The sequence below is a fragment of the Notolepis coatsorum genome, assembly GCF_963971535.1.
Source record: "Notolepis coatsorum genome assembly, chromosome: 6".
Lineage (NCBI taxonomy): Eukaryota > Metazoa > Chordata > Actinopteri > Aulopiformes > Paralepididae > Notolepis > Notolepis coatsorum.
Genome location: NC_140170.1, coordinates 53,964,135 through 53,987,823, shown reverse-complemented (window position 1 = coordinate 53,987,823; position 23,689 = coordinate 53,964,135). Strand labels below are relative to the sequence as shown.

General features: G+C 48.4%; 1 protein-coding gene across 1 annotated transcript in view; it reads left to right on the top strand.

The window, feature by feature from the left end:
• The window catches only part of LOC311230101 (kelch-like protein 25), a 120,072-nt gene that overhangs the window by 8,533 nt on the left and 87,850 nt on the right, over positions 1 to 23,689 (top strand). The window contains 2 exon segments of the mRNA XM_084316258.1: positions 494 to 599; positions 2,220 to 2,465. Of these exon segments, the coding sequence (XP_084172384.1) occupies positions 494 to 599; positions 2,220 to 2,465 (352 nt within the window).

Genomic DNA, 23,689 nt, shown 5'->3' with positions numbered 1-23,689 from the left:
AGTGTATTTATTTTATTCAGAAAGGAATTCTATTTTATTTGGAAATTGGAAGTATTTTTTTATTCTGTAGTTTCTGTACCTACTTAGTTAAAGTGGTCAGACAGTTCCCTCTGTGTGTGTGTAACACAATCACATTTTCTGCAAGTTATTTATGAATGTGTGAATGAAGACTAATAAAAGACGTTTTGTTCAATGGGGGGGGGGGGGGGGGGGGAAATCCTTTTTTTTTTATTTTTTTTTTTTATACAGATTACCGTGATATACCGTTAAAACCGGGGTATTTTTGCCCAAGGTTATCATACCTTCAAAATGTCATACCGGCACATGCCTAGTCTACACTATACTATAGTTTAAGGCTACTTTGACTGTTTTACTGCATTACAGTACTGTTATATTGTCGTTTTTTTAATCAATAAAAAATATATTACATAGCCGGTACTTTAATATATATATATATATATATATATATATATATATAATGTGTGTTTGGCAGGGCTGTCTTGGCAGCGTGTAGCAGGTACTTTGAGGCCATGTTCAGCGGAGGACTGAGAGAGAGTCTGGACAGCGATGTCAACTTCAGAGACAGTATTCACCCTGAGGTAACACATCATCATCATCATCATCATCATCATCATCATCATCATCATCGTCATCATCATCATCACCATCATAATAACACTACTACTACTAATAATAATATTCCATGTTCCACTGATTCAAGGAAGTTGTATAGAAGTGTTGAAAAGATACATGTGTTCTTTAACCCTTTCACTGCCACACTACCAAATGGTTAACCCTTTCACTGCCACACGACAAAGGGTTAACCCTTTCACAACTCTTGTGTGGTAGGGAAAGGTTAACCTTCTGTGGTGTGGTAGTGAAAGGTTAACCTTCTTTAGTGTGGTAGTGAAAGGTTAACCTTCTGTAGTGTGGTAGTGAAAGGTTAACCTTCTGTAGTGTGGTAGTGAAAGGGTTAACCTTATGTAGTGTGGTAGTGAAAGGTTAACCTTCTGTAGTGTGGTAGTGAAAGGTTAACCTTCTGTAGTGTGGTAGTGAAAGGGTTAACCTTCTTTAGTGTGGTAGTGAAAGGTTAACCTTCTGTAGTGTGGTAGTTGAAGGGTTAACCTTCTGTAGTGTGGTAATTAAAGGGTTAACCTTCTGTAGTGTGGTAGTTGAAGGGTTAACCTTCTGTAGTGTGGTAGTGAAAGGGTTAACCGTCTGTAGTGTGGTAGTGAAATGGTTAACCTTCTGTAGTGTGGTAGTGAAAGGGTTAACCGTCTGTAGTGCGGTAGTGAAAGGGTTAACCTTCTGTAGTGTGGTAGTTAAAGAGTTAACCGGCTGTAGTGTGGTAGTGAAAGGGTTAACCGTCTGTAGTGCGGTAGTGAAAGGGTTAACCGTCTGTAGTGTGGTAGTGAAAGGTTAACCTTCTGTAGTGTGGTAGTGAAAGGTTAACCTTCTGTAGTGTGGTAGTGAAAGGGTTAACCTTCTTTAGTGTGGTAGTGAAAGGGTTAACAGTCTGTAGTGTGGTAGTGAAAGGGTTAACCGTCTGTAGTGTGGTAGTGAAAGGGTTAACCGTCTGTAGTGTGGTAGTGAAAGGGTTAACCGTCTGTAGTGTGGTAGTGAAAGGGTTAACCGTCTGTAGTGTGGTAGTGAAAGGGTTAACCGTCTGTAGTGTGGTAGTGAAAGGGTTAACCGTCTGTAGTGTGGTAGTGAAAGGGTTAACCATCTGTAGTGTGGTAGTGAAAGGGTTAACCGACAGTTGTGTCCTTTTATTTGTCACCAGTCCAGGGAGGGATTTAAACTATCTGTTCTCAGGGCAGCCTCCACACATCTGCCTTGCTCAAGGGCACCTCTGCAGTAGACGGTAACAGCCCGGTGTCGTACCCGCCAGGTGCTGGAGCTGCTCCTGGACTTCGCCTACTCCTCCCGGGTCGTCGTGTGTGTGTGTGTGTCGTACCCGCCAGGTGCTGGAGCTGCTCCTGGACTTCGCCTACTCCTCCCGGGTCGTCATGTGTGTGTGTGTGTGTCGTACCCGCCAGGTGCTGGAGCTGCTCCTGGACTTCGCCTACTCCTCCCGGGTCGTCATGTGTGTGTGTGTGTGTCGTACCCGCCAGGTGCTGGAGCTGCTCCTGGACTTCGCCTACTCCTCCCGGGTCGTCATGTGTGTGTGTGTGTGTGTGTGTGTGTGTGTGTGTGTGTGTGTGTGTCGTACCCGCCAGGTGCTGGAGCTGCTCCTGGACTTCGCCTACTCCTCCCGGGTCGTCATCAGCGAGCAGAACGCCGAGTCGCTGCTGGAGGCGGGAGACATGCTCCAGTTCCACGACATCCGGGACGCCGCGGCCGACTTCCTGGAGAGCAACCTGCACTCGTCCAACTGCCTGGGCATGATGCTGCTGTCCGACGCCCACCAGTGCACACGCCTGTACCAGCTGTCCTGGAGGATGTGCCTGGTCCACTACGAGACCGTGAGTACCTGGAGCCCGGGTTAGATCAGTTTGTGGCTGTGGCTGTGCTTGACCCACTTGACTCCCCTATTCAGGCTAGCCCTGGCTGTTTAGTCACCCCCCCCCCCCCCCCCCCCCTCCCTCCCACATATATTTTGAATAATTTACAGCGCTATATAAATTGTCAAATGTACTAGTGTAGTTAGGAAAAGCGTATACCACTAGGGATGGGTACTGAATTAGGTACTTTTAAAGGTACCTACCGAATCACGTCGGTACTACCGAGTACCGATTCACGTGAGATCCGTCGGTGCCACATTTCGGTACTGTAAAAAAAAAATATATATATATATAAAAAATTGTAAAAAAAAAAAAAATTTTATTAATTTTTTACGTCAACGTTCACACGCACAATATACGCTTACCTAGGATTTAACTTGATTCAACAACAAAGCAGTTGGGGCAATGGCAAGCCGAAAACGGTCGAAAGTGTGGTTATTTTTTTCACAACTGAGGTAGGTAGATTACATTTTTAGAGACTAAAGTACCGAAAAAAGGTACCGTTGGGTACCGGTATCGATTCACAGGTACCGGTATCGGTTCAAATGTGAAAGGTACCCGACCCTATATACCACACCATCTATTTAGTATTTTTTTCTACTGGTCTCTTTTCATTGGAACATTAAAGGTCCCCTTCACACCTGATACGTCTCCACTGGGGCTTCGAACAAGAGAGCTCTCGCCCCCTCCATTATGATCCTCAGTCTCCATCGGAAATGGAGACTAGGCAAGAGAACTCTCGTCCGGCTCCAGCCTTACGACGAGAGCGAGCAGAGGCGAAGAGTCTGCGTCGCAAATCCCCTGCCACCAGAGGAGCTGTCGACCTATCGGCCGACTGTCCACTGGCAGGGGACCAGGGCCGGAACCAGGCCATCTCGCGGGAGATGGAGGCTCAACGGCCCCTCGGAGAGGCAAACTCGCCACCGGGCGCCGCCCGGGCATACCTGACCGCCACGACCGCGGAGAAAGAGACGCCCCACGACGCACGGAAGACGCTGCAATGGAGAAGCGCTGGTGAAGGGTGACATTGTGAGCGTCCAAACCCTCCGAAGGTGCAAACATTATGTCTTAGCTTTTCTCGTAAAATTGGCGAGAGAGAGAAAAATAAGATACAATGTCCATGTAGCTCCTTTCCAACAACTATTTCGGCACTAAACTCAAGTGGTGTATACAGACAGTTGTCGGTGGTGAAAATAGGGAAGGAGCTGTTAGTATGGCCACGTCCTCGCTTATGTAGAGGAGCGGATGTGAGTGTGGCCAGGCGGATGGGTGTGTACATGTGAAGAAATGTATTCAGAATTAGATTGAAAGGGATAGGGTTCCACTACGAGCAGAGCGTAAGCTATACGATCATATAACAGGTGAGGTTAACATGGTGTCAGGAGAGATAACAGGTGAGGTTAACATGGTGTCAGGAGAGATAACAGGTGAGGTTAACATGGTGTCAGGAGAGATAACAGGTGAGGTTAACATGGTGTCAGGAGAGATAACAGGTGAGGTTAACATGGTGTCAGGAGAGATAACAGGTGAGGTTAACATGGTGTCAGGAGAGATAACAGGTGAGGTTAACATGGTGTCAGGAGAGGAGAGATAACAGGTGAGGTTAACATGGTGTCAGGAGAGGAGAGATAACAGGTGAGGTTAACATGGTGTCAGGAGAGGAGAGATAACAGGTGAGGTTAACATGGTGTCAGGAGAGGAGAGATAACAGGTGAGGTTAACATGGTGTCAGGAGAGATAACAGGTGAGGTTAACATGGAGTCAGGAGAGATAACAGGTGAGGTTAACATGGTGTCAGGAGAGGAGAGATAACAGGTGAGGTTAACATGGTGTCAGGAGAGGAGAGATAACAGGTGAGGTTAACATGGTGTCAGGAGAGGAGAGATAACAGGTGAGGTTAACATGGTGTCAGGAGAGATAACAGGTGAGGTTAACATGGAGTCAGGAGAGATAACAGGTGAGGTTAACATGGTGTCAGGAGAGATAACAGGTGAGGTTAACATGGTGTCAGGAGAGATAACAGGTGAGGTTAACATGGTGTCAGGAGAGATAACAGGTGAGGTTAACATGGTGTCAGGAGAGATAACAGGTGAGGTTAACATGGTGTCAGGAGAGGAGAGATAACAGGTGAGGTTAACATGGTGTCAGGAGAGATAACAGGTGAGGTTAACATGGTGTCAGGAGAGATAACAGGTGAGGTTAACATGGTGTCAGGAGAGATAACAGGTGAGGTTAACATGGTGTCAGGAGAGATAACAGGTGAGGTTAACATGGTGTCAGGAGAGATAACAGGTGAGGTTAACATGGTGTCAGGAGAGGAGAGATAACAGGTGAGGTTAACATGGTGTCAGGAGAGATAACAGGTGAGGTTAACATGGTGTCAGGAGAGGAGAGATAACAGGTGAGGTTAACATGGTGTCAGGAGAGATAACAGGTGAGGTTAACATGGTGTCAGGAGAGATAACAGGTGAGGTTAACATGGTGTCAGGAGAGATAACAGGTGAGGTTAACATGGTGTCAGGAGAGGAGAGATAACAGGTGAGGTTAACATGGTGTCAGGAGAGGAGAGATAACAGGTGAGGTTAACATGGTGTCAGGAGAGGAGAGATAACAGGTGAGGTTAACATGGTGTCAGGAGAGATAACAGGTGAGGTTAACATGGTGTCAGGAGAGTTAACAGGTGAGGTTAACATGGTGTCAGGAGAGGAGAGATAACAGGTGAGGTTAACATGGTGTCAGGAGAGATAACAGGTGAGGTTAACATGGTGTCAGGAGAGATAACAGGTGATGTTAACATGGTGTCAGGAGAGGAGAGATAACAGGTGAGGTTAACATGGTGTCAGGAGAGGAGAGATAACAGGTGAGGTTAACATGGTGTCAGGAGAGATAACAGGTGAGGTTAACATGGTGTCAGGAGAGTTAACAGGTGAGGTTAACATGGTGTCAGGAGAGGAGAGATAACAGGTGAGGTTAACATGGTGTCAGGAGAGGAGAGATAACAGGTGAGGTTAACATGGTGTCAGGAGAGATAACAGGTGAGGTTAACATGGTGTCAGGAGAGTTAACAGGTGAGGTTAACATGGTGTCAGGAGAGATAACAGGTGAGGTTAACATGGTGTCAGGAGAGATAACAGGTGAGGTTAACATGGTGTCAGGAGAGATAACAGGTGAGGTTAACATGGTGTCAGGAGAGATAACAGGTGAGGTTAACATGGTGTCAGGAGAGATAACAGGTGAGGTTAACATGGTGTCAGGAGAGGAGAGATAACAGGTGAGGTTAACATGGTGTCAGGAGAGATAACAGGTGAGGTTAACATGGTGTCAGGAGAGATAACAGGTGAGGTTAACATGGTGTCAGGAGAGGAGAGATAACAGGTGAGGTTAACATGGTGTCAGGAGAGATAACAGGTGAGGTTAACATGGTGTCAGGAGAGGAGAGATAACAGGTGAGGTTAACATGGTGTCAGGAGAGATAACAGGTGAGGTTAACATGGTGTCAGGAGAGGAGAGATAACAGGTGAGGTTAACATGGTGTCAGGAGAGATAACAGGTGAGGTTAACATGGTGTCAGGAGAGATAACAGGTGAGGTTAACATGGTGTCAGGAGAGATAACAGGTGAGGTTAACATGGTGTCAGGAGAGATAACAGGTGAGGTTAACATGGTGTCAGGAGAGGAGAGATAACAGGTGAGGTTAACATGGTGTCAGGAGAGATAACAGGTGAGGTTAACATGGTGTCAGGAGAGGAGAGATAACAGGTGAGGTTAACATGGTGTCAGGAGAGGAGAGATAACAGGTGAGGTTAACATGGTGTCAGGAGAGGAGAGATAACAGGTGAGGTTAACATGGTGTCAGGAGAGGAGAGATAACAGGTGAGGTTAACATGGTGTCAGGAGAGATAACAGGTGAGGTTAACATGGTGTCAGGAGAGGAGAGATAACAGGTGAGGTTAACATGGTGTCAGGAGAGATAACAGGTGAGGTTAACATGGTGTCAGGAGAGATAACAGGTGAGGTTAACATGGTGTCAGGAGAGATAACAGGTGAGGTTAACATGGAGTCAGGAGAGATAACAGGTGAGGTTAACATGGTGTCAGGAGAGATAACAGGTGAGGTTAACATGGTGTCAGGAGAGGAGAGATAACAGGTGAGGTTAACATGGTGTCAGGAGAGATAACAGGTGAGGTTAACATGGTGTCAGGAGAGATAACAGGTGAGGTTAACATGGTGTCAGGAGAGATAACAGGTGAGGTTAACATGGTGTCAGGAGAGATAACAGGTGAGGTTAACGTGGAGTCAGGAGAGGAGGGGTTAACAGGTGAGGTTAACGTGGTGTCAGGAGATGAGGGGTTAACAGGTGAGGTTAACGTGGAGTCAGGAGAGGAGGGGTTAACAGGTGAGGTTAACATGGTGCCAGGAGAGATAACAGGTGAGGTTAACATGGTGTCAGGAGAGGAGAGATAACAGGTGAGGTTAACATGGTGTCAGGAGAGATAACAGGTGAGGTTAACATGGTGTCAGGAGAGATAACAGGTGAGGTTAACATGGTGTCAGGAGAGATAACCGATGAGGTTAACATGGTGTCAGGAGAGATAACAGGTGAGGTTAACATGGTGTCAGGAGAGATAACCGGTGAGGTTAACATGGTGTCAGGAGAGATAACAGGTGAGGTTAACATGGTGTCAGGAGAGGAGAGATAACAGGTGAGGTTAACATGGTGTCAGGAGAGGAGAGATAACAGGTGAGGTTAACATGGTGTCAGGAGAGATAACAGGTGAGGTTAACATGGTGTCAGGAGAGGAGAGATAACCGGTGAGGTTAACATGGTGTCAGGAGAGGAGAGATAACAGGTGAGGTTAACATGGAGTCAGGAGAGGAGAGATAACAGGTGAGGTTAACATGGTGTCAGGAGAGATAACAGGTGAGGTTAACATGGTGTCAGGAGAGATAACAGGTGAGGTTAACATGGTGTCAGGAGAGATAACAGGTGAGGTTAACATGGTGTCAGGAGAGGAGAGATAACAGGTGAGGTTAACATGGTGTCAGGAGAGATAACAGGTGAGGTTAACATGGTGTCAGGAGAGATAACAGGTGAGGTTAACATGGTGTCAGGAGAGGAGAGATAACAGGTGAGGTTAACATGGTGTCAGGAGAGGAGAGATAACAGGTGAGGTTAACATGGTGTCAGGAGAGATAACAGGTGAGGTTAACATGGTGTCAGGAGAGATAACAGGTGAGGTTAACATGGTGTCAGGAGAGGAGAGATAACAGGTGAGGTTAACATGGTGTCAGGAGAGATAACAGGTGAGGTTAACATGGTGTCAGGAGAGGAGAGATAACAGGTGAGGTTAACATGGTGTCAGGAGGGATAACAGGTGAGGTTAACATGGTGTCAGGAGAGGAGAGATAACAGGTGAGGTTAACATGGTGTCAGGAGAGGAGAGATAACAGGTGAGGTTAACATGGTGTCAGGAGAGATAACAGGTGAGGTTAACATGGTGTTAGGAGAGATAACAGGTGAGGTTAACATGGTGTCAGGAGAGTTAACAGGTGAGGTTAACATGGTGTCAGGAGAGATAACAGGTGAGGTTAACATGGTGTCAGGAGAGATAACAGGTGAGGTTAACATGGTGTCAGGAGAGATAACAGGTGAGGTTAACATGGTGTCAGGAGAGATAACAGGTGAGGTTAACATGGTGTCAGGAGAGATAACAGGTGAGGTTAACATGGTGTCAGGAGAGATAACAGGTGAGGTTAACATGGTGTCAGGAGAGATAACAGGTGAGGTTAACATGGTGTCAGGAGAGGAGAGATAACAGGTGAGGTTAACATGGTGTCAGGAGAGATAACAGGTGAGGTTAACATGGTGTCAGGAGAGATAACAGGTGAGGTTAACATGGTGTCAGGAGAGGAGAGATAACAGGTGAGGTTAACATGGTGTCAGGAGAGATAACAGGTGAGGTTAACATGGTGTCAGGAGAGGAGAGATAACAGGTGAGGTTAACATGGTGTCAGGAGAGATAACAGGTGAGGTTAACATGGTGTCAGGAGAGATAACAGGTGAGGTTAACATGGTGTCAGGAGAGATAACAGGTGAGGTTAACATGGTGTCAGGAGAGATAACAGGTGAGGTTAACATGGTGTCAGGAGAGATAACAGGTGAGGTTAACATGGTGTCAGGAGAGGAGAGATAACAGGTGAGGTTAACATGGTGTCAGGAGAGATAACAGGTGAGGTTAACATGGTGTCAGGAGAGGAGAGATAACAGGTGAGGTTAACATGGTGTCAGGAGAGGAGAGATAACAGGTGAGGTTAACATGGTGTCAGGAGAGGAGAGATAACAGGTGAGGTTAACATGGTGTCAGGAGAGGAGAGATAACAGGTGAGGTTAACATGGTGTCAGGAGAGATAACAGGTGAGGTTAACATGGTGTCAGGAGAGCAGAGATAACAGGTGAGGTTAACATGGTGTCAGGAGAGATAACAGGTGAGGTTAACATGGTGTCAGGAGAGGAGAGTTAACAGGTGAGGTTAACATGGTGTCAGGAGAGGAGAGATAACAGGTGAGGTTAACATGGTGTCAGGAGAGATAACAGGTGAGGTTAACATGGTGTCAGGAGAGATAACAGGTGAGGTTAACATGGTGTCAGGAGAGATAACAGGTGAGGTTAACATGGAGTCAGGAGAGATAACAGGTGAGGTTAACATGGTGTCAGGAGAGATAACAGGTGAGGTTAACATGGTGTCAGGAGAGGAGAGATAACAGGTGAGGTTAACATGGTGTCAGGAGAGATAACAGGTGAGGTTAACATGGTGTCAGGAGAGATAACAGGTGAGGTTAACATGGTGTCAGGAGAGATAACAGGTGAGGTTAACATGGTGTCAGGAGAGATAACAGGTGAGGTTAACGTGGAGTCAGGAGAGGAGGGGTTAACAGGTGAGGTTAACGTGGTGTCAGGAGATGAGGGGTTAACAGGTGAGGTTAACGTGGAGTCAGGAGAGGAGGGGTTAACAGGTGAGGTTAACATGGTGCCAGGAGAGATAACAGGTGAGGTTAACATGGTGTCAGGAGAGGAGAGATAACAGGTGAGGTTAACATGGTGTCAGGAGAGATAACAGGTGAGGTTAACATGGTGTCAGGAGAGATAACAGGTGAGGTTAACATGGTGTCAGGAGAGATAACCGATGAGGTTAACATGGTGTCAGGAGAGATAACAGGTGAGGTTAACATGGTGTCAGGAGAGATAACCGGTGAGGTTAACATGGTGTCAGGAGAGATAACAGGTGAGGTTAACATGGTGTCAGGAGAGGAGAGATAACAGGTGAGGTTAACATGGTGTCAGGAGAGGAGAGATAACAGGTGAGGTTAACATGGTGTCAGGAGAGATAACAGGTGAGGTTAACATGGTGTCAGGAGAGGAGAGATAACCGGTGAGGTTAACATGGTGTCAGGAGAGGAGAGATAACAGGTGAGGTTAACATGGAGTCAGGAGAGGAGAGATAACAGGTGAGGTTAACATGGTGTCAGGAGAGATAACAGGTGAGGTTAACATGGTGTCAGGAGAGGAGAGATAACAGGTGAGGTTAACATGGTGTCAGGAGAGGAGAGATAACAGGTGAGGTTAACATGGTGTCAGGAGAGATAACAGGTGAGGTTAACATGGTGTCAGGAGAGGAGAGATAACCGGTGAGGTTAACATGGTGTCAGGAGAGGAGAGATAACAGGTGAGGTTAACATGGAGTCAGGAGAGATAACAGGTGAGGTTAACATGGTGTCAGGAGAGGAGAGATAACCGGTGAGGTTAACATGGTGTCAGGAGAGGAGAGATAACAGGTGAGGTTAACATGGTGTCAGGAGAGGAGAGATAACAGGTGAGGTTAACATGGTGTCAGGAGAGGAGAGATAACAGGTGAGGTTAACATGAGCATATCCGCGATCTCCCGACCTAATGAAACAAGCCATTCAAATAATAGAAGCCTACTGTTGCTGGAACAATTTATTACACACATACACAACACACGATTACCTGAAGGCGTGTTAATACTTGAACACAACTCAGACTCTGGTCTGATCACCTGAAGGCGTGTTAATACTTGAACACAACTCAGACTCTGGTCTGATCACCTGAAGGCGTGTTAATACTTGAACACAACTCAGACTCTGGTCTGATCACCTGAAGGCGTGTTAATACTTGAACACAACTCGGACTCTGGTCTGATCACCTGAAGGCGTGTTAATACTTGAACACAACTCAGACTCTGGTCTGATCACCTGAAGGCGTGTTAATACTTGAACACAACTCAGACTCTGGTCTGATCACCTGAAGGCGTGTTAATACTTGAACACAACTCGGACTGGTCTCAGCGGTGTGTGAGTTCTGATTGATCTGACTGCCTGCAGCTCTCCTTCCTGGACAATTTCCCCAAGTAGTGTTTAATGTAGGGATGCTCGATATTGGCTTTTTTACCTATACCGATATTGTCCAACTCTTAACACTATGGGTGCCGGCCAGAAATCCGGAAAATGACTGTGGATTGCCAGCGCTATTTGTCTATGGAGAAAGTCCCCTTCTTTGCAGGGCTATAACTTTTTAAATTCTATTGCTACATTGCCATTATTAGGGCCCATTCAAAGTCCTATATGTATTGTTCATTGTGTAGCAACGTTAAACTTTTTCATTCACATATTCATAGTAAAGTATGGTCTAATGTATAAGTATGTTTTCATCTCTTTCTGCAGCTTTCTCCAGAACGTGATATATAGCCCCAAATGCATTATATTGATGATGAAATACAGTTTGATGGCAATCGGGGCGATATAAAAAATTTCAATTGGACGTACTTCTAGAATGATCTACGTATGATCTGATGATGACCGGATGGGCGGGGGATCGTTTATAATTCCGTGGGCAGCGTTATATCATTCATCTAGTGTGGGTGATATGTTCATCATAACAGTTTATATGGAATACGATCAAAAATAACGCTGAATCTTACCGTATCCTCCTCGCGCCGTTGGGCGATGAGCGTGGAACAGTAATTTACCTATTATGGTATGTAGAAATATCGGGTCCATTTCCAGCCTGTATAATAGTATATATGTCCAAATCATGTTGTTTATCGAGTTATTGGCAATCGATCGCTATGTATTGTGTCGAGAAGTAATACGGCCGACCAGCACAACCTCCATAGCACTTCCTGTTTGGCGATTGCGCCGATCGGCCACCAGATGGCGCTCCTGAACCGCCAGAGAGCTCAGTGGGTCCTCCTGGTGGATCTCAGGCCAGCGGAGGGGAAATATGAATCCGATCGCAGATTTTTGAAATATTGATATAAGGACGCTGTAAAGCGTCCTCCGGCAACTTGAGCATGGCCGGGAATGACGCTTTTAAGCGTTTTCCGGCAGTCAAAGTGTTAATTTCCGATACCGATATCAACCGATACCGATATATGCAGGGTTTCCCCCCCCAAAAAATTTAATAATTTCAGGTAATTAACATTACATATCTCTTGTTGTGGAATTAACACAACAGTATGCATACTTTTGACAATAAATAAAATCAGAATTTGTTCTTACTTGCTTGCCTGGGTAAATAAAGGTTATAGAAATGTAAAATAAAAAATAAAAAATTGAAAACCGATACCGATATTTTCCGATATCACATTTTAATAATAATAACTTTATTTGTATAGCACTTTTCATACAGAGGTTGCAGTTCAAAGTGCTTCACAACAGTAAAAAATACAGGCATAAGCGAGCATAAAAAGATAGACAGGTAGAATCACAGTGTTTCACATTAGGATCTAGCATCCCAATAGGCTCTCCGCTTACAGTTTTCAGTAACACAAATAGTAAAAATAGTTTAAAATGATTCAGTTTAAAAATAGTAAAAAAAAAATTATAAAATAGAACGGACATAAAAAATACAGGCATGAGCGAGCATAGCAAGATATGGCAAATCACAGTGTTTCACATTAGGATCTAGCATCCTAATAGGCTCTCTATTCAGTAATACTCCTGTAATTCCCAACATACTTCACAGTACATATTGCTGTAACTTTAGTGATATTAGATCACAGGGACACGAACCCACACTGTAACTTTAGTGATACTAGATCACAGGGACTCGAACCCACACTGTAACTTTAGTGATACTAGATCACAGGGACTCGAACCCACACTGTAACTTTAGTGATACTAGATCACAGGGACTCGAACCCACACTGTAACTTTAGTGATACTAGATCACAGGGACTCGAACCCACACTGTAACTTTAGTGATACTAGATCACAGGGACTCAAACCCACACTGTAACTTTAGTGATATTAGATCACAGGGACTCGAACCCATACTAAATAGTGGGACTTATTGCATGAACAAATAATCACAGTGTTTCACATTTGGATCTAGCAAATAATAAAAATAGTTTAAAATGATTCAGTTTAAAAATAGTCATCAGTAAGAAGTAAAAAGTGCAATAACCGACACATGAATTTGTGTATAAGAGTAGGCAGGGTAAGAATAGTGCAGGTAAATACAAGTTGTGTCAGGATATCCCTGATGTTTCCTCTTGCCACTAGGTGGTAGCAGATATCTATCAGTGAAATGCCTGAGCAAAGAGATAGGTTTTAAGCTGTCTTTTAAAGATGTCTAGCGAGTTGGCTTCCCTGATGTTTTGGGGTAGTTTGTTCCATAGTTTTGGGGCATAGTTGATAAAGGCTGCATTACCGATCCTCTTTTGACTGCTTCTGGGAGCCTCTAGTAGTCCAGCAGCTGATGATCGCAGTGTTCTTGCTGGTGTGTAATTTATTAGAGTGTTGGCGATGTAGCTAGGTCCCTGTCCATTTAGAGCTTTGTATGTAAGGAGAAGGACCTTAAAGTCAATTCTAAATGTTAATGCCGATATCGGCCGCTAATATCGGACATCCCTAGTTTAATGTAATTACATCTGGTGATATACAGTGTCAGGTTCAAAGATGATGTCAGAGAGGCTGAAAATGGAATTAAACAGCCCAGAGGTTTACTGATGCCCACTATTCAGAACTGATATATTCAACCTCTCACTCTCGGAGCGTGTGGTTCCTTCCTGCTTCCAGTTGGCCACCGCTGTCTCGGTGCCACCCTGACTCCCACAGTGAACACGTGTCTCGGTGCCACCCTGACTCCCACAGTGAACACGTGTCTCGGTGCCACCCTGACTCCCACAGTGAACACGTGTCTCGGTGCCACCCTGACTCCCACAGTGAACACGTGTCTCAGTGCCACCCTGACTCCCACAGTGAACACGTGTCTCGGTGCCACCCTGACTCCCAGTGAACACGTGTCTCGGTGCCACCCTGACTCCTACAGTGAACACGTGTCTCGGTGCCACCCTGACTCCCACAGTGAACACGTGTCTCGGTGCCACCCTGACTCCCACAGTGAACACATGTCTCGGTGCCACCCTGACTCCCACAGTGAACACGTGTCTCGGTGCCACCCTGACTCCCACAGTGAACACGTGTCTCGGTGCCACCCTGACTCCCACAGTGAACACGTGTCTCGGTGCCACCCTGACTCCCACAGTGAACACGTGTCTCGGTGCCACCCTGACTCCCACAGTGAACACGTGTCTCGGTGCCACCCTGACTCCCACAGTGAACACATGTCTCTGTGCCACCCTGACTCCCACAGTGAACACGTGTCTCGGTGCCACCCTGACTCCCACAGTGAACACGTGTCTCGGTGCCACCCTGACTGTTGTTAACCCTTTCACTACCACACTGCAGAAGGTTAACCCTTTCACTACCACACTGCAGAAGGTTAACCCTTTCACTACCACACTGCAGATGGTTAACCCTTTCACGACCACACTACCAGGGCTTTCGAATGGCGTTGGAATTTCGAAAAACGACACTACCCGGCTCAAGCCAGCTCCTGTCAATCAAATTACTTGTGGATTAACTTTTTTATTTATCTTATTTTTCGGGATTATCTACCACAAACCTGAACATTATTGGCATAAATTAGAACACAGTTCGTTTATCTACCTTTCTGTGAACGTCATTGCAATCTGATAAAAATGCTGGAGAAATCGACATAATAAAAAAGTAACTGTATTTACAGTAGATTTCATTCACGGTTCTTGCTGCACGCCTGTTGATACTAAATCCAAATTGAACTCTGCCATTGGAAAGAGTAGATTTGGCCCGATCCATAGATGTGCAACTAGGCTATAATAAGGTAATTTATAGGCCGGATATTCTATATTCTATAATAATATTTCAAATAGCATGTGTCCGGATGGCAGAATTCAGTACTGTATCTACAAAACATTGTTTAATCAAGTTCAAGTTTCTTTAATAGTTGTCATACAGAAGTACAGAATACTTTTATACAAAATGCTTCTTACTGTTACGCTCCAGAGACTGTGCTAGACAAGATAAGTATGAAATAAAATAGTATAGCATGTTAAAAATAGAAGTAAAAATAGAAGTCACAATGTTCAGTTGCTATTGCGCACTCATCTGTGTTTCACTACACACTTGAGTGCATGCTTACCAACTGTTAGTCTGCAACACTACTATCACCGACATCTAAGAAGGGAGATCCCCCCTTGAACGGCCCTTCTAAGGTTTCTCTCCTCCACACTGCCTGTGGAGCATTTTTTCCTATTGTTAGGTTTTAGTGAGTTTTTCCTTACCTTCGCGTGGGGTATGTCTGGGAGTGCTTGCATTCTTTCATTTATTTGCATTTATTTTAAATTTGTTGGACCTTATGGTGTTCTTGTTCTGTTCTTGACTTATTGTTATGTTTTCTTCTTGACTTGTTTAAAGAAGACATGTACGGCCCATGGGGACATTAACGTGTGTTGTCGGGCCTTATAAATAAATTTGATTTGATTTGATTTGTTCAGTATAGACATATGTACAATGTTCGATGCAGAATAGAAGTAACTGAGTTACCATACAATACAATATACTATGCAATGTACTAATATACAATACTATATAGTGCAAAGCAGGAATGGGATGAGGTACAATTTAGGTACAATTTACAGTAAGGTGTACGGGTTGTAGTGCAAATCCTTTACCAATAAATATAAAGTGTGTTTAGGTGTTCTAAAGTGTGGAGAGTGGGTGCTGCAGTGTGTTGTTTGTTTTGTTTGTCATCTTCCCTTTATTCTTTTGCTTAGATTTTTTTTAGCATGGTGTTATTCACTGTCAAAGATTATTTGTATATAGAATTGATATTCTCCTTTTGGTTCATTACAATTTAATCAAGCCTAGTAACAGACACACTATTTCTGACACTGGGAATACATTCCCTGAGATCCATAGATCTCCCTAGATATACATGCAAATGGACCTTGTAGAAGTGGAGCAATCTTCCATTTACTTAGGTATGTATTTTTAGGCGGATTTTCAGAAAATAGGGCTAGGGCTCAAGAGGTCCTGCACCTGCAGTCAGCCTATGTGCTAAGTTTCATCCTAATCAAATCAGACTTGTAGAACAGAAAGACCCACGGACAGGAGTGATTGCAATACCTCCTCGCCAGCGCTTCACACATGTGGGTGTAATTATACATTAGTGTTGCACGGTATGAAGTTGCCTTTGAGAACCAATGGTTCTCGAGCCGTAACGGCACATGGGGCAGGAGCCTATCTCCTGTTTCCGTAGCGTGAGGCAGCTTGATGTACAAGTACACCGCTTGGACATGACGCTAGTATGTCGCAAGGACTTCCCCCCAAACCAACCCTTGATGCTGAGTGTCGATCAGGGAGGCTATGGGTACCATTTTTAAATAGTCTGTGGTATGACTCGGCCGGGGCTTGAACTCCCAGCCTCCCGAACTCAGGGCGGACACTCTACCCACGAGGCCACTGAGCCGGTTTACCGGTACTAAAATATATGAAAGTATTCAAAAACGGTACTATACTGCATTTGGAGAAAACCGGTATTTTCGTTTTTATGTCTATTTATTTTATTTATGTGCTCTCATTGCTCACCAATCAGAAGTAGCCAAAGGTAGCTACGTATACGCCCGTCAACAACAGCTGGTGAAACGTCCGTGTGTGAAGAGGTTACAGCAGGGCTCCAGAGTGTGAAGACGTTACAGCAGGGCTCCAGAGTGTGAAGACGTTACAGCAGGGCTCCAGAGTGTGAAGGAAGACGTTACAGCAGGGGGCTCCAGAGTGTGAAGACGTTACAGCAGGGGGCTCCAGAGTGTGAAGACGTTACAGCAGGGCTCCAGAGTGTGAAGACGTTACAGCAGGGCTCCAGAGTGTGAAGACGTTACAGCAGGGCTCCAGAGTGTGAAGACGTTACAGCAGGGGGCTCCAGAGTGTGAAGGAAGACGTTACAGCAGGGCTCCAGAGTGTGAAGACGTTACAGCAGGGCTCCAGAGTGAAGACGTTACAGCAGGGGGCTCCAGAGTGTGAAGACGTTACAGCAGGGCTCCAGAGTGAAGACGTTACAGCAGGGCTCCAGTGTGTGAAGACGTTACAGCAGGGGGCTCCAGAGTGTGAAGACGTTACAGCAGGGCTCCAGAGTGTGAAGACGTTACAGCAGGGCTCCAGAGTGTGAAGACGTTACAGCAGGGCTCCAGAGTGTGAAGACGTTACAGCAGGGGGCTCCAGAGTGAAGACGTTACAGCAGGGCTCCAGAGTGTGAAGACGTTACAGCAGGGGGCTCCAGAGTGTGAAGACGTTACAGCAGGGGGCTCCAGAGTGTGAAGACGTTACAGCAGGGCTCCAGAGTGTGAAGACGTTACAGCAGGGGGCTCCAGAGTGAAGACGTTACAGCAGGGCTCCAGAGTGTGAAGACGTTACAGCAGGGGGCTCCAGAGTGTGAAGACGTTACAGCAGGGGGCTCCAGAGTGTGAAGACGTTACAGCAGGGCTCCAGAGTGAAGACGTTACAGCAGGGCTCCAGAGTGTGAAGACGTTACAGCAGGGGGCTCCAGAGTGTGAAGACGTTACAGCAGGGGGCTCCAGAGTGTGAAGACGTTACAGCAGGGCTCCAGAGTGAAGACGTTACAGCAGGGGGCTCCAGAGTGTGAAGACGTTACAGCAGGGGGCTCCAGAGTGTGAAGACGTTACAGCAGGGGGCTCCAGAGTGTGAAGACGTTACAGCAGGGCTCCAGAGTGTGAAGACGTTACAGCAGGGCTCCAGAGTGTGAAGACGTTACAGCAGGGCTCCAGAGTGTGAAGACGTTACAGCAGGGCTCCAGAGTGTGAAGACGTTACAGCAGGGGGCTCCAGAGTGTGAAGACGTTACAGCAGGGCTCCAGAGTGTGAAGACGTTACAGCAGGGCTCCAGAGTGTGAAGACGTTACAGCAGGGGGCTCCAGAGTGTGAAGACGTTACAGCAGGGCTCCAGAGTGTGAAGACGTTACAGCAGGGCTCCAGAGTGTGAAGATGTTACAGCAGGGCTCCAGAGTGTGAAGACGTTACAGCAGGGCTCCAGAGTGTGAAGACGTTACAGCAGGGGGCTCCAGAGTGAAGACGTTACAGCAGGGCTCCAGAGTGAAGACGTTACAGCAGGGGGCTCCAGAGTGTGAAGACATTACAGCAGGGGGCTCCAGAGTGTGAAGACGTTACAGCAGGGCTCCAGAGTGTGACGACGTTACAGCAGGGCTCCAGAGTGTGAAGACGTTACAGCAGGGCTCCAGAGTGTGAAGACGTTACAGCAGGGGGCTCCAGAGTGTGAAGACGTTACAGCAGGGGGCTCCAGAGTGTGAAGACGTTACAGCAGGGCTCCAGAGTGTGAAGGAAGACGTTACAGCAGGGCTCCAGAGTGTGAAGACGTTACAGCAGGGGGCTCCAGAGTGTGAAGACGTTACAGCAGGGGGCTCCAGAGTGTGAAGACGTTACAGCAGGGGGCTCCAGAGTGTGAAGACGTTACAGCAGGGGGCTCCAGAGTGTGAAGACGTTACAGCAGGGCTCCAGAGTGTGAAGACGTTACAGCAGGGGGCTCCAGAGTGTGAAGACGTTACAGCAGGGCTCCAGAGTGTGAAGACGTTACAGCAGGGGGCTCCAGAGTGAAGACGTTACAGCAGGGCTCCAGAGTGTGAAGGAAGACGTTACAGCAGGGCTCCAGAGTGAAGACGTTACAGCAGGGCTCCAGAGTGTGAAGACGTTACAGCAGGGCTCCAGAGTGAAGACGTTACAGCAGGGCTCCAGAGTGTGAAGACGTTACAGCAGGGGGCTCCAGAGTGTGAAGACGTTACAGCAGGGGGCTCCAGAGTGTGAAGACGTTACAGCAGGGCTCCAGAGTGAAGACGTTACAGCAGGGCTCCAGAGTGTGAAGACGTTACAGCAGGGGGCTCCAGAGTGTGAAGACGTTACAGCAGGGGGCTCCAGAGTGTGAAGACGTTACAGCAGGGGGCTCCAGAGTGTGAAGGAAGACGTTACAGCAGGGCTCCAGAGTGTGAAGACGTTACAGCAGGGGGCTCCAGAGTGTGAAGACGTTACAGCAGGGCTCCAGAGTGTGAAGACGTTACAGCAGGGCTCCAGAGTGTGAAGACGTTACAGCAGGGGGCTCCAGAGTGTGAAGACGTTACAGCAGGGCTCCAGAGTGAAGACGTTACAGCAGGGCTCCAGAGTGTGAAGACGTTACAGCAGGGCTCCAGAGTGTGAAGACGTTACAGCAGGGGGCTCCAGAGTGTGAAGACGTTACAGCAGGGCTCCAGAGTGTGAAGACATTACAGCAGGGGGCTCCAGAGTGAAGACGTTACAGCAGGGGGCTCCAGAGTGTGAAGACGTTACAGCAGGGGGCTCCAGAGTGTGAAGACGTTACAGCAGGGGGCTCCAGAGTGTGAAGACGTTACAGCAGGGCTCCAGAGTGTGAAGACGTTACAGCAGGGCTCCAGAGTGTGAAGACGTTACAGCAGGGCTCCAGAGTGTGAAGACGTTACAGCAGGGCTCCAGAGTGTGAAGACGTTACAGCAGGGCTCCAGAGTGTGAAGACGTTACAGCAGGGGGCTCCAGAGTGTGAAGACGTTACAGCAGGGCTCCAGAGTGTGAAGACGTTACAGCAGGGCTCCAGAGTGTGAAGACGTTACAGCAGGGCTCCAGAGTGTGAAGACGTTACAGCAGGGGGCTCCAGAGTGTGAAGACGTTACAGCAGGGGGCTCCAGAGTGTGAAGACGTTACAGCAGGGCTCCAGAGTGTGAAGACGTTACAGCAGGGCTCCAGAGTGTGAAGACGTTACAGCAGGGCTCCAGAGTGTGAAGACGTTACAGCAGGGGGCTCCAGAGTGAAGACGTTACAGCAGGGGGCTCCAGAGTGTGAAGACGTTACAGCAGGGCTCCAGAGTGTGAAGACGTTACAGCAGGGGGCTCCAGAGTGAAGCCGTTACAGCAGGGGGCTCCAGAGTGTGAAGACGTTACAGCAGGGGGCTCCAGAGTGAAGACGTTACAGCAGGGGGCTCCAGAGTGAAGACGTTACAGCAGGGGGCTCCAGAGTGTGAAGACGTTACAGCAGGGCTCCAGAGTGTGAAGACGTTACAGCAGGGCTCCAGAGTGTGAAGACATTACAGCAGGGGGCTCCAGAGTGTGAAGACGTTACAGCAGGGCTCCAGAGTGTGAAGACGTTACAGCAGGGCTCCAGAGTGTGAAGACGTTACAGCAGGGCTCCAGAGTGTGAAGACGTTACAGCAGGGGGCTCCAGAGTGTGAAGACGTTACAGCAGGGCTCCAGAGTGTGAAGACGTTACAGCAGGGCTCCAGAGTGTGAAGACGTTACAGCAGGGCTCCAGAGTGTGAAGACGTTACAGCAGGGGGCTCCAGAGTGTGAAGGAAGACGTTACAGCAGGGCTCCAGAGTGTGAAGACGTTACAGCAGGGCTCCAGAGTGAAGACGTTACAGCAGGGGGCTCCAGAGTGTGAAGACGTTACAGCAGGGCTCCAGAGTGAAGACGTTACAGCAGGGCTCCAGTGTGTGAAGACGTTACAGCAGGGGGCTCCAGAGTGTGAAGACGTTACAGCAGGGCTCCAGAGTGTGAAGACGTTACAGCAGGGCTCCAGAGTGTGAAGACGTTACAGCAGGGCTCCAGAGTGTGAAGACGTTACAGCAGGGGGCTCCAGAGTGAAGACGTTACAGCAGGGCTCCAGAGTGTGAAGACGTTACAGCAGGGGGCTCCAGAGTGTGAAGACGTTACAGCAGGGGGCTCCAGAGTGTGAAGACGTTACAGCAGGGCTCCAGAGTGTGAAGACGTTACAGCAGGGGGCTCCAGAGTGAAGACGTTACAGCAGGGCTCCAGAGTGTGAAGACGTTACAGCAGGGGGCTCCAGAGTGTGAAGACGTTACAGCAGGGGGCTCCAGAGTGTGAAGACGTTACAGCAGGGCTCCAGAGTGAAGACGTTACAGCAGGGCTCCAGAGTGTGAAGACGTTACAGCAGGGGGCTCCAGAGTGTGAAGACGTTACAGCAGGGGGCTCCAGAGTGTGAAGACGTTACAGCAGGGCTCCAGAGTGAAGACGTTACAGCAGGGGGCTCCAGAGTGTGAAGACGTTACAGCAGGGGGCTCCAGAGTGTGAAGACGTTACAGCAGGGGGCTCCAGAGTGTGAAGACGTTACAGCAGGGCTCCAGAGTGTGAAGACGTTACAGCAGGGCTCCAGAGTGTGAAGACGTTACAGCAGGGCTCCAGAGTGTGAAGACGTTACAGCAGGGCTCCAGAGTGTGAAGACGTTACAGCAGGGGGCTCCAGAGTGTGAAGACGTTACAGCAGGGCTCCAGAGTGTGAAGACGTTACAGCAGGGCTCCAGAGTGTGAAGACGTTACAGCAGGGGGCTCCAGAGTGTGAAGACGTTACAGCAGGGCTCCAGAGTGTGAAGACGTTACAGCAGGGCTCCAGAGTGTGAAGACGTTACAGCAGGGCTCCAGAGTGTGAAGACGTTACAGCAGGGCTCCAGAGTGTGAAGACGTTACAGCAGGGGGCTCCAGAGTGAAGACGTTACAGCAGGGCTCCAGAGTGAAGACGTTACAGCAGGGGGCTCCAGAGTGTGAAGACATTACAGCAGGGGGCTCCAGAGTGTGAAGACGTTACAGCAGGGCTCCAGAGTGTGAAGACGTTACAGCAGGGCTCCAGAGTGTGAAGACGTTACAGCAGGGCTCCAGAGTGTGAAGACGTTACAGCAGGGGGCTCCAGAGTGTGAAGACGTTACAGCAGGGGGCTCCAGAGTGTGAAGACGTTACAGCAGGGGGCTCCAGAGTGTGAAGACGTTACAGCAGGGCTCCAGAGTGTGAAGGAAGACGTTACAGCAGGGCTCCAGAGTGTGAAGACGTTACAGCAGGGGGCTCCAGAGTGTGAAGACGTTACAGCAGGGGGCTCCAGAGTGTGAAGACGTTACAGCAGGGCTCCAGAGTGTGAAGACGTTACAGCAGGGGGCTCCAGAGTGTGAAGACGTTACAGCAGGGCTCCAGAGTGTGAAGACGTTACAGCAGGGGGCTCCAGAGTGTGAAGACGTTACAGCAGGGCTCCAGAGTGTGAAGACGTTACAGCAGGGGGCTCCAGAGTGAAGACGTTACAGCAGGGCTCCAGAGTGTGAAGACGTTACAGCAGGGCTCCAGAGTGAAGACGTTACAGCAGGGCTCCAGAGTGTGAAGACGTTACAGCAGGGGGCTCCAGAGTGTGAAGACGTTACAGCAGGGGGCTCCAGAGTGTGAAGACGTTACAGCAGGGCTCCAGAGTGAAGACGTTACAGCAGGGCTCCAGAGTGTGAAGACGTTACAGCAGGGGGCTCCAGAGTGTGAAGACGTTACAGCAGGGGGCTCCAGAGTGTGAAGAGGTTACAGCAGGGGGCTCCAGAGTGTGAAGGAAGACGTTACAGCAGGGCTCCAGAGTGTGAAGACGTTACAGCAGGGGGCTCCAGAGTGTGAAGACGTTACAGCAGGGCTCCAGAGTGTGAAGACGTTACAGCAGGGCTCCAGAGTGTGAAGACGTTACAGCAGGGGGCTCCAGAGTGTGAAGACGTTACAGCAGGGCTCCAGAGTGAAGACGTTACAGCAGGGCTCCAGAGTGTGAAGACGTTACAGCAGGGGGCTCCAGAGTGTGAAGACGTTACAGCAGGGCTCCAGAGTGTGAAGACATTACAGCAGGGGGCTCCAGAGTGAAGACGTTACAGCAGGGGGCTCCAGAGTGTGAAGACGTTACAGCAGGGGGCTCCAGAGTGTGAAGACGTTACAGCAGGGGGCTCCAGAGTGTGAAGACGTTACAGCAGGGCTCCAGAGTGTGAAGACGTTACAGCAGGGCTCCAGAGTGTGAAGACGTTACAGCAGGGCTCCAGAGTGTGAAGACGTTACAGCAGGGCTCCAGAGTGTGAAGACGTTACAGCAGGGCTCCAGAGTGTGAAGACGTTACAGCAGGGGGCTCCAGAGTGTGAAGACGTTACAGCAGGGCTCCAGAGTGTGAAGACGTTACAGCAGGGCTCCAGAGTGTGAAGACGTTACAGCAGGGCTCCAGAGTGTGAAGACGTTACAGCAGGGGGCTCCAGAGTGTGAAGACGTTACAGCAGGGGGCTCCAGAGTGTGAAGACGTTACAGCAGGGCTCCAGAGTGTGAAGACGTTACAGCAGGGCTCCAGAGTGTGAAGACGTTACAGCAGGGCTCCAGAGTGTGAAGACGTTACAGCAGGGGGCTCCAGAGTGAAGACGTTACAGCAGGGGGCTCCAGAGTGTGAAGACGTTACAGCAGGGCTCCAGAGTGTGAAGACGTTACAGCAGGGGGCTCCAGAGTGAAGACGTTACAGCAGGGGGCTCCAGAGTGTGAAGACGTTACAGCAGGGGGCTCCAGAGTGAAGACGTTACAGCAGGGGGCTCCAGAGTGAAGACGTTACAGCAGGGGGCTCCAGAGTGTGAAGACGTTACAGCAGGGCTCCAGAGTGTGAAGACGTTACAGCAGGGCTCCAGAGTGTGAAGACATTACAGCAGGGGGCTCCAGAGTGTGAAGACGTTACAGCAGGGCTCCAGAGTGTGAAGACGTTACAGCAGGGCTCCAGAGTGTGAAGACGTTACAGCAGGGCTCCAGAGTGTGAAGACGTTACAGCAGGGCTCCAGAGTGTGAAGACGTTACAGCAGGGCTCCAGAGTGTGAAGACGTTACAGCAGGGCTCCAGAGTGTGAAGACGTTACAGCAGGGCTCCAGAGTGTGAAGACGTTACAGCAGGGCTCCAGAGTGTGAAGACGTTACAGCAGGGCTCCAGAGTGTG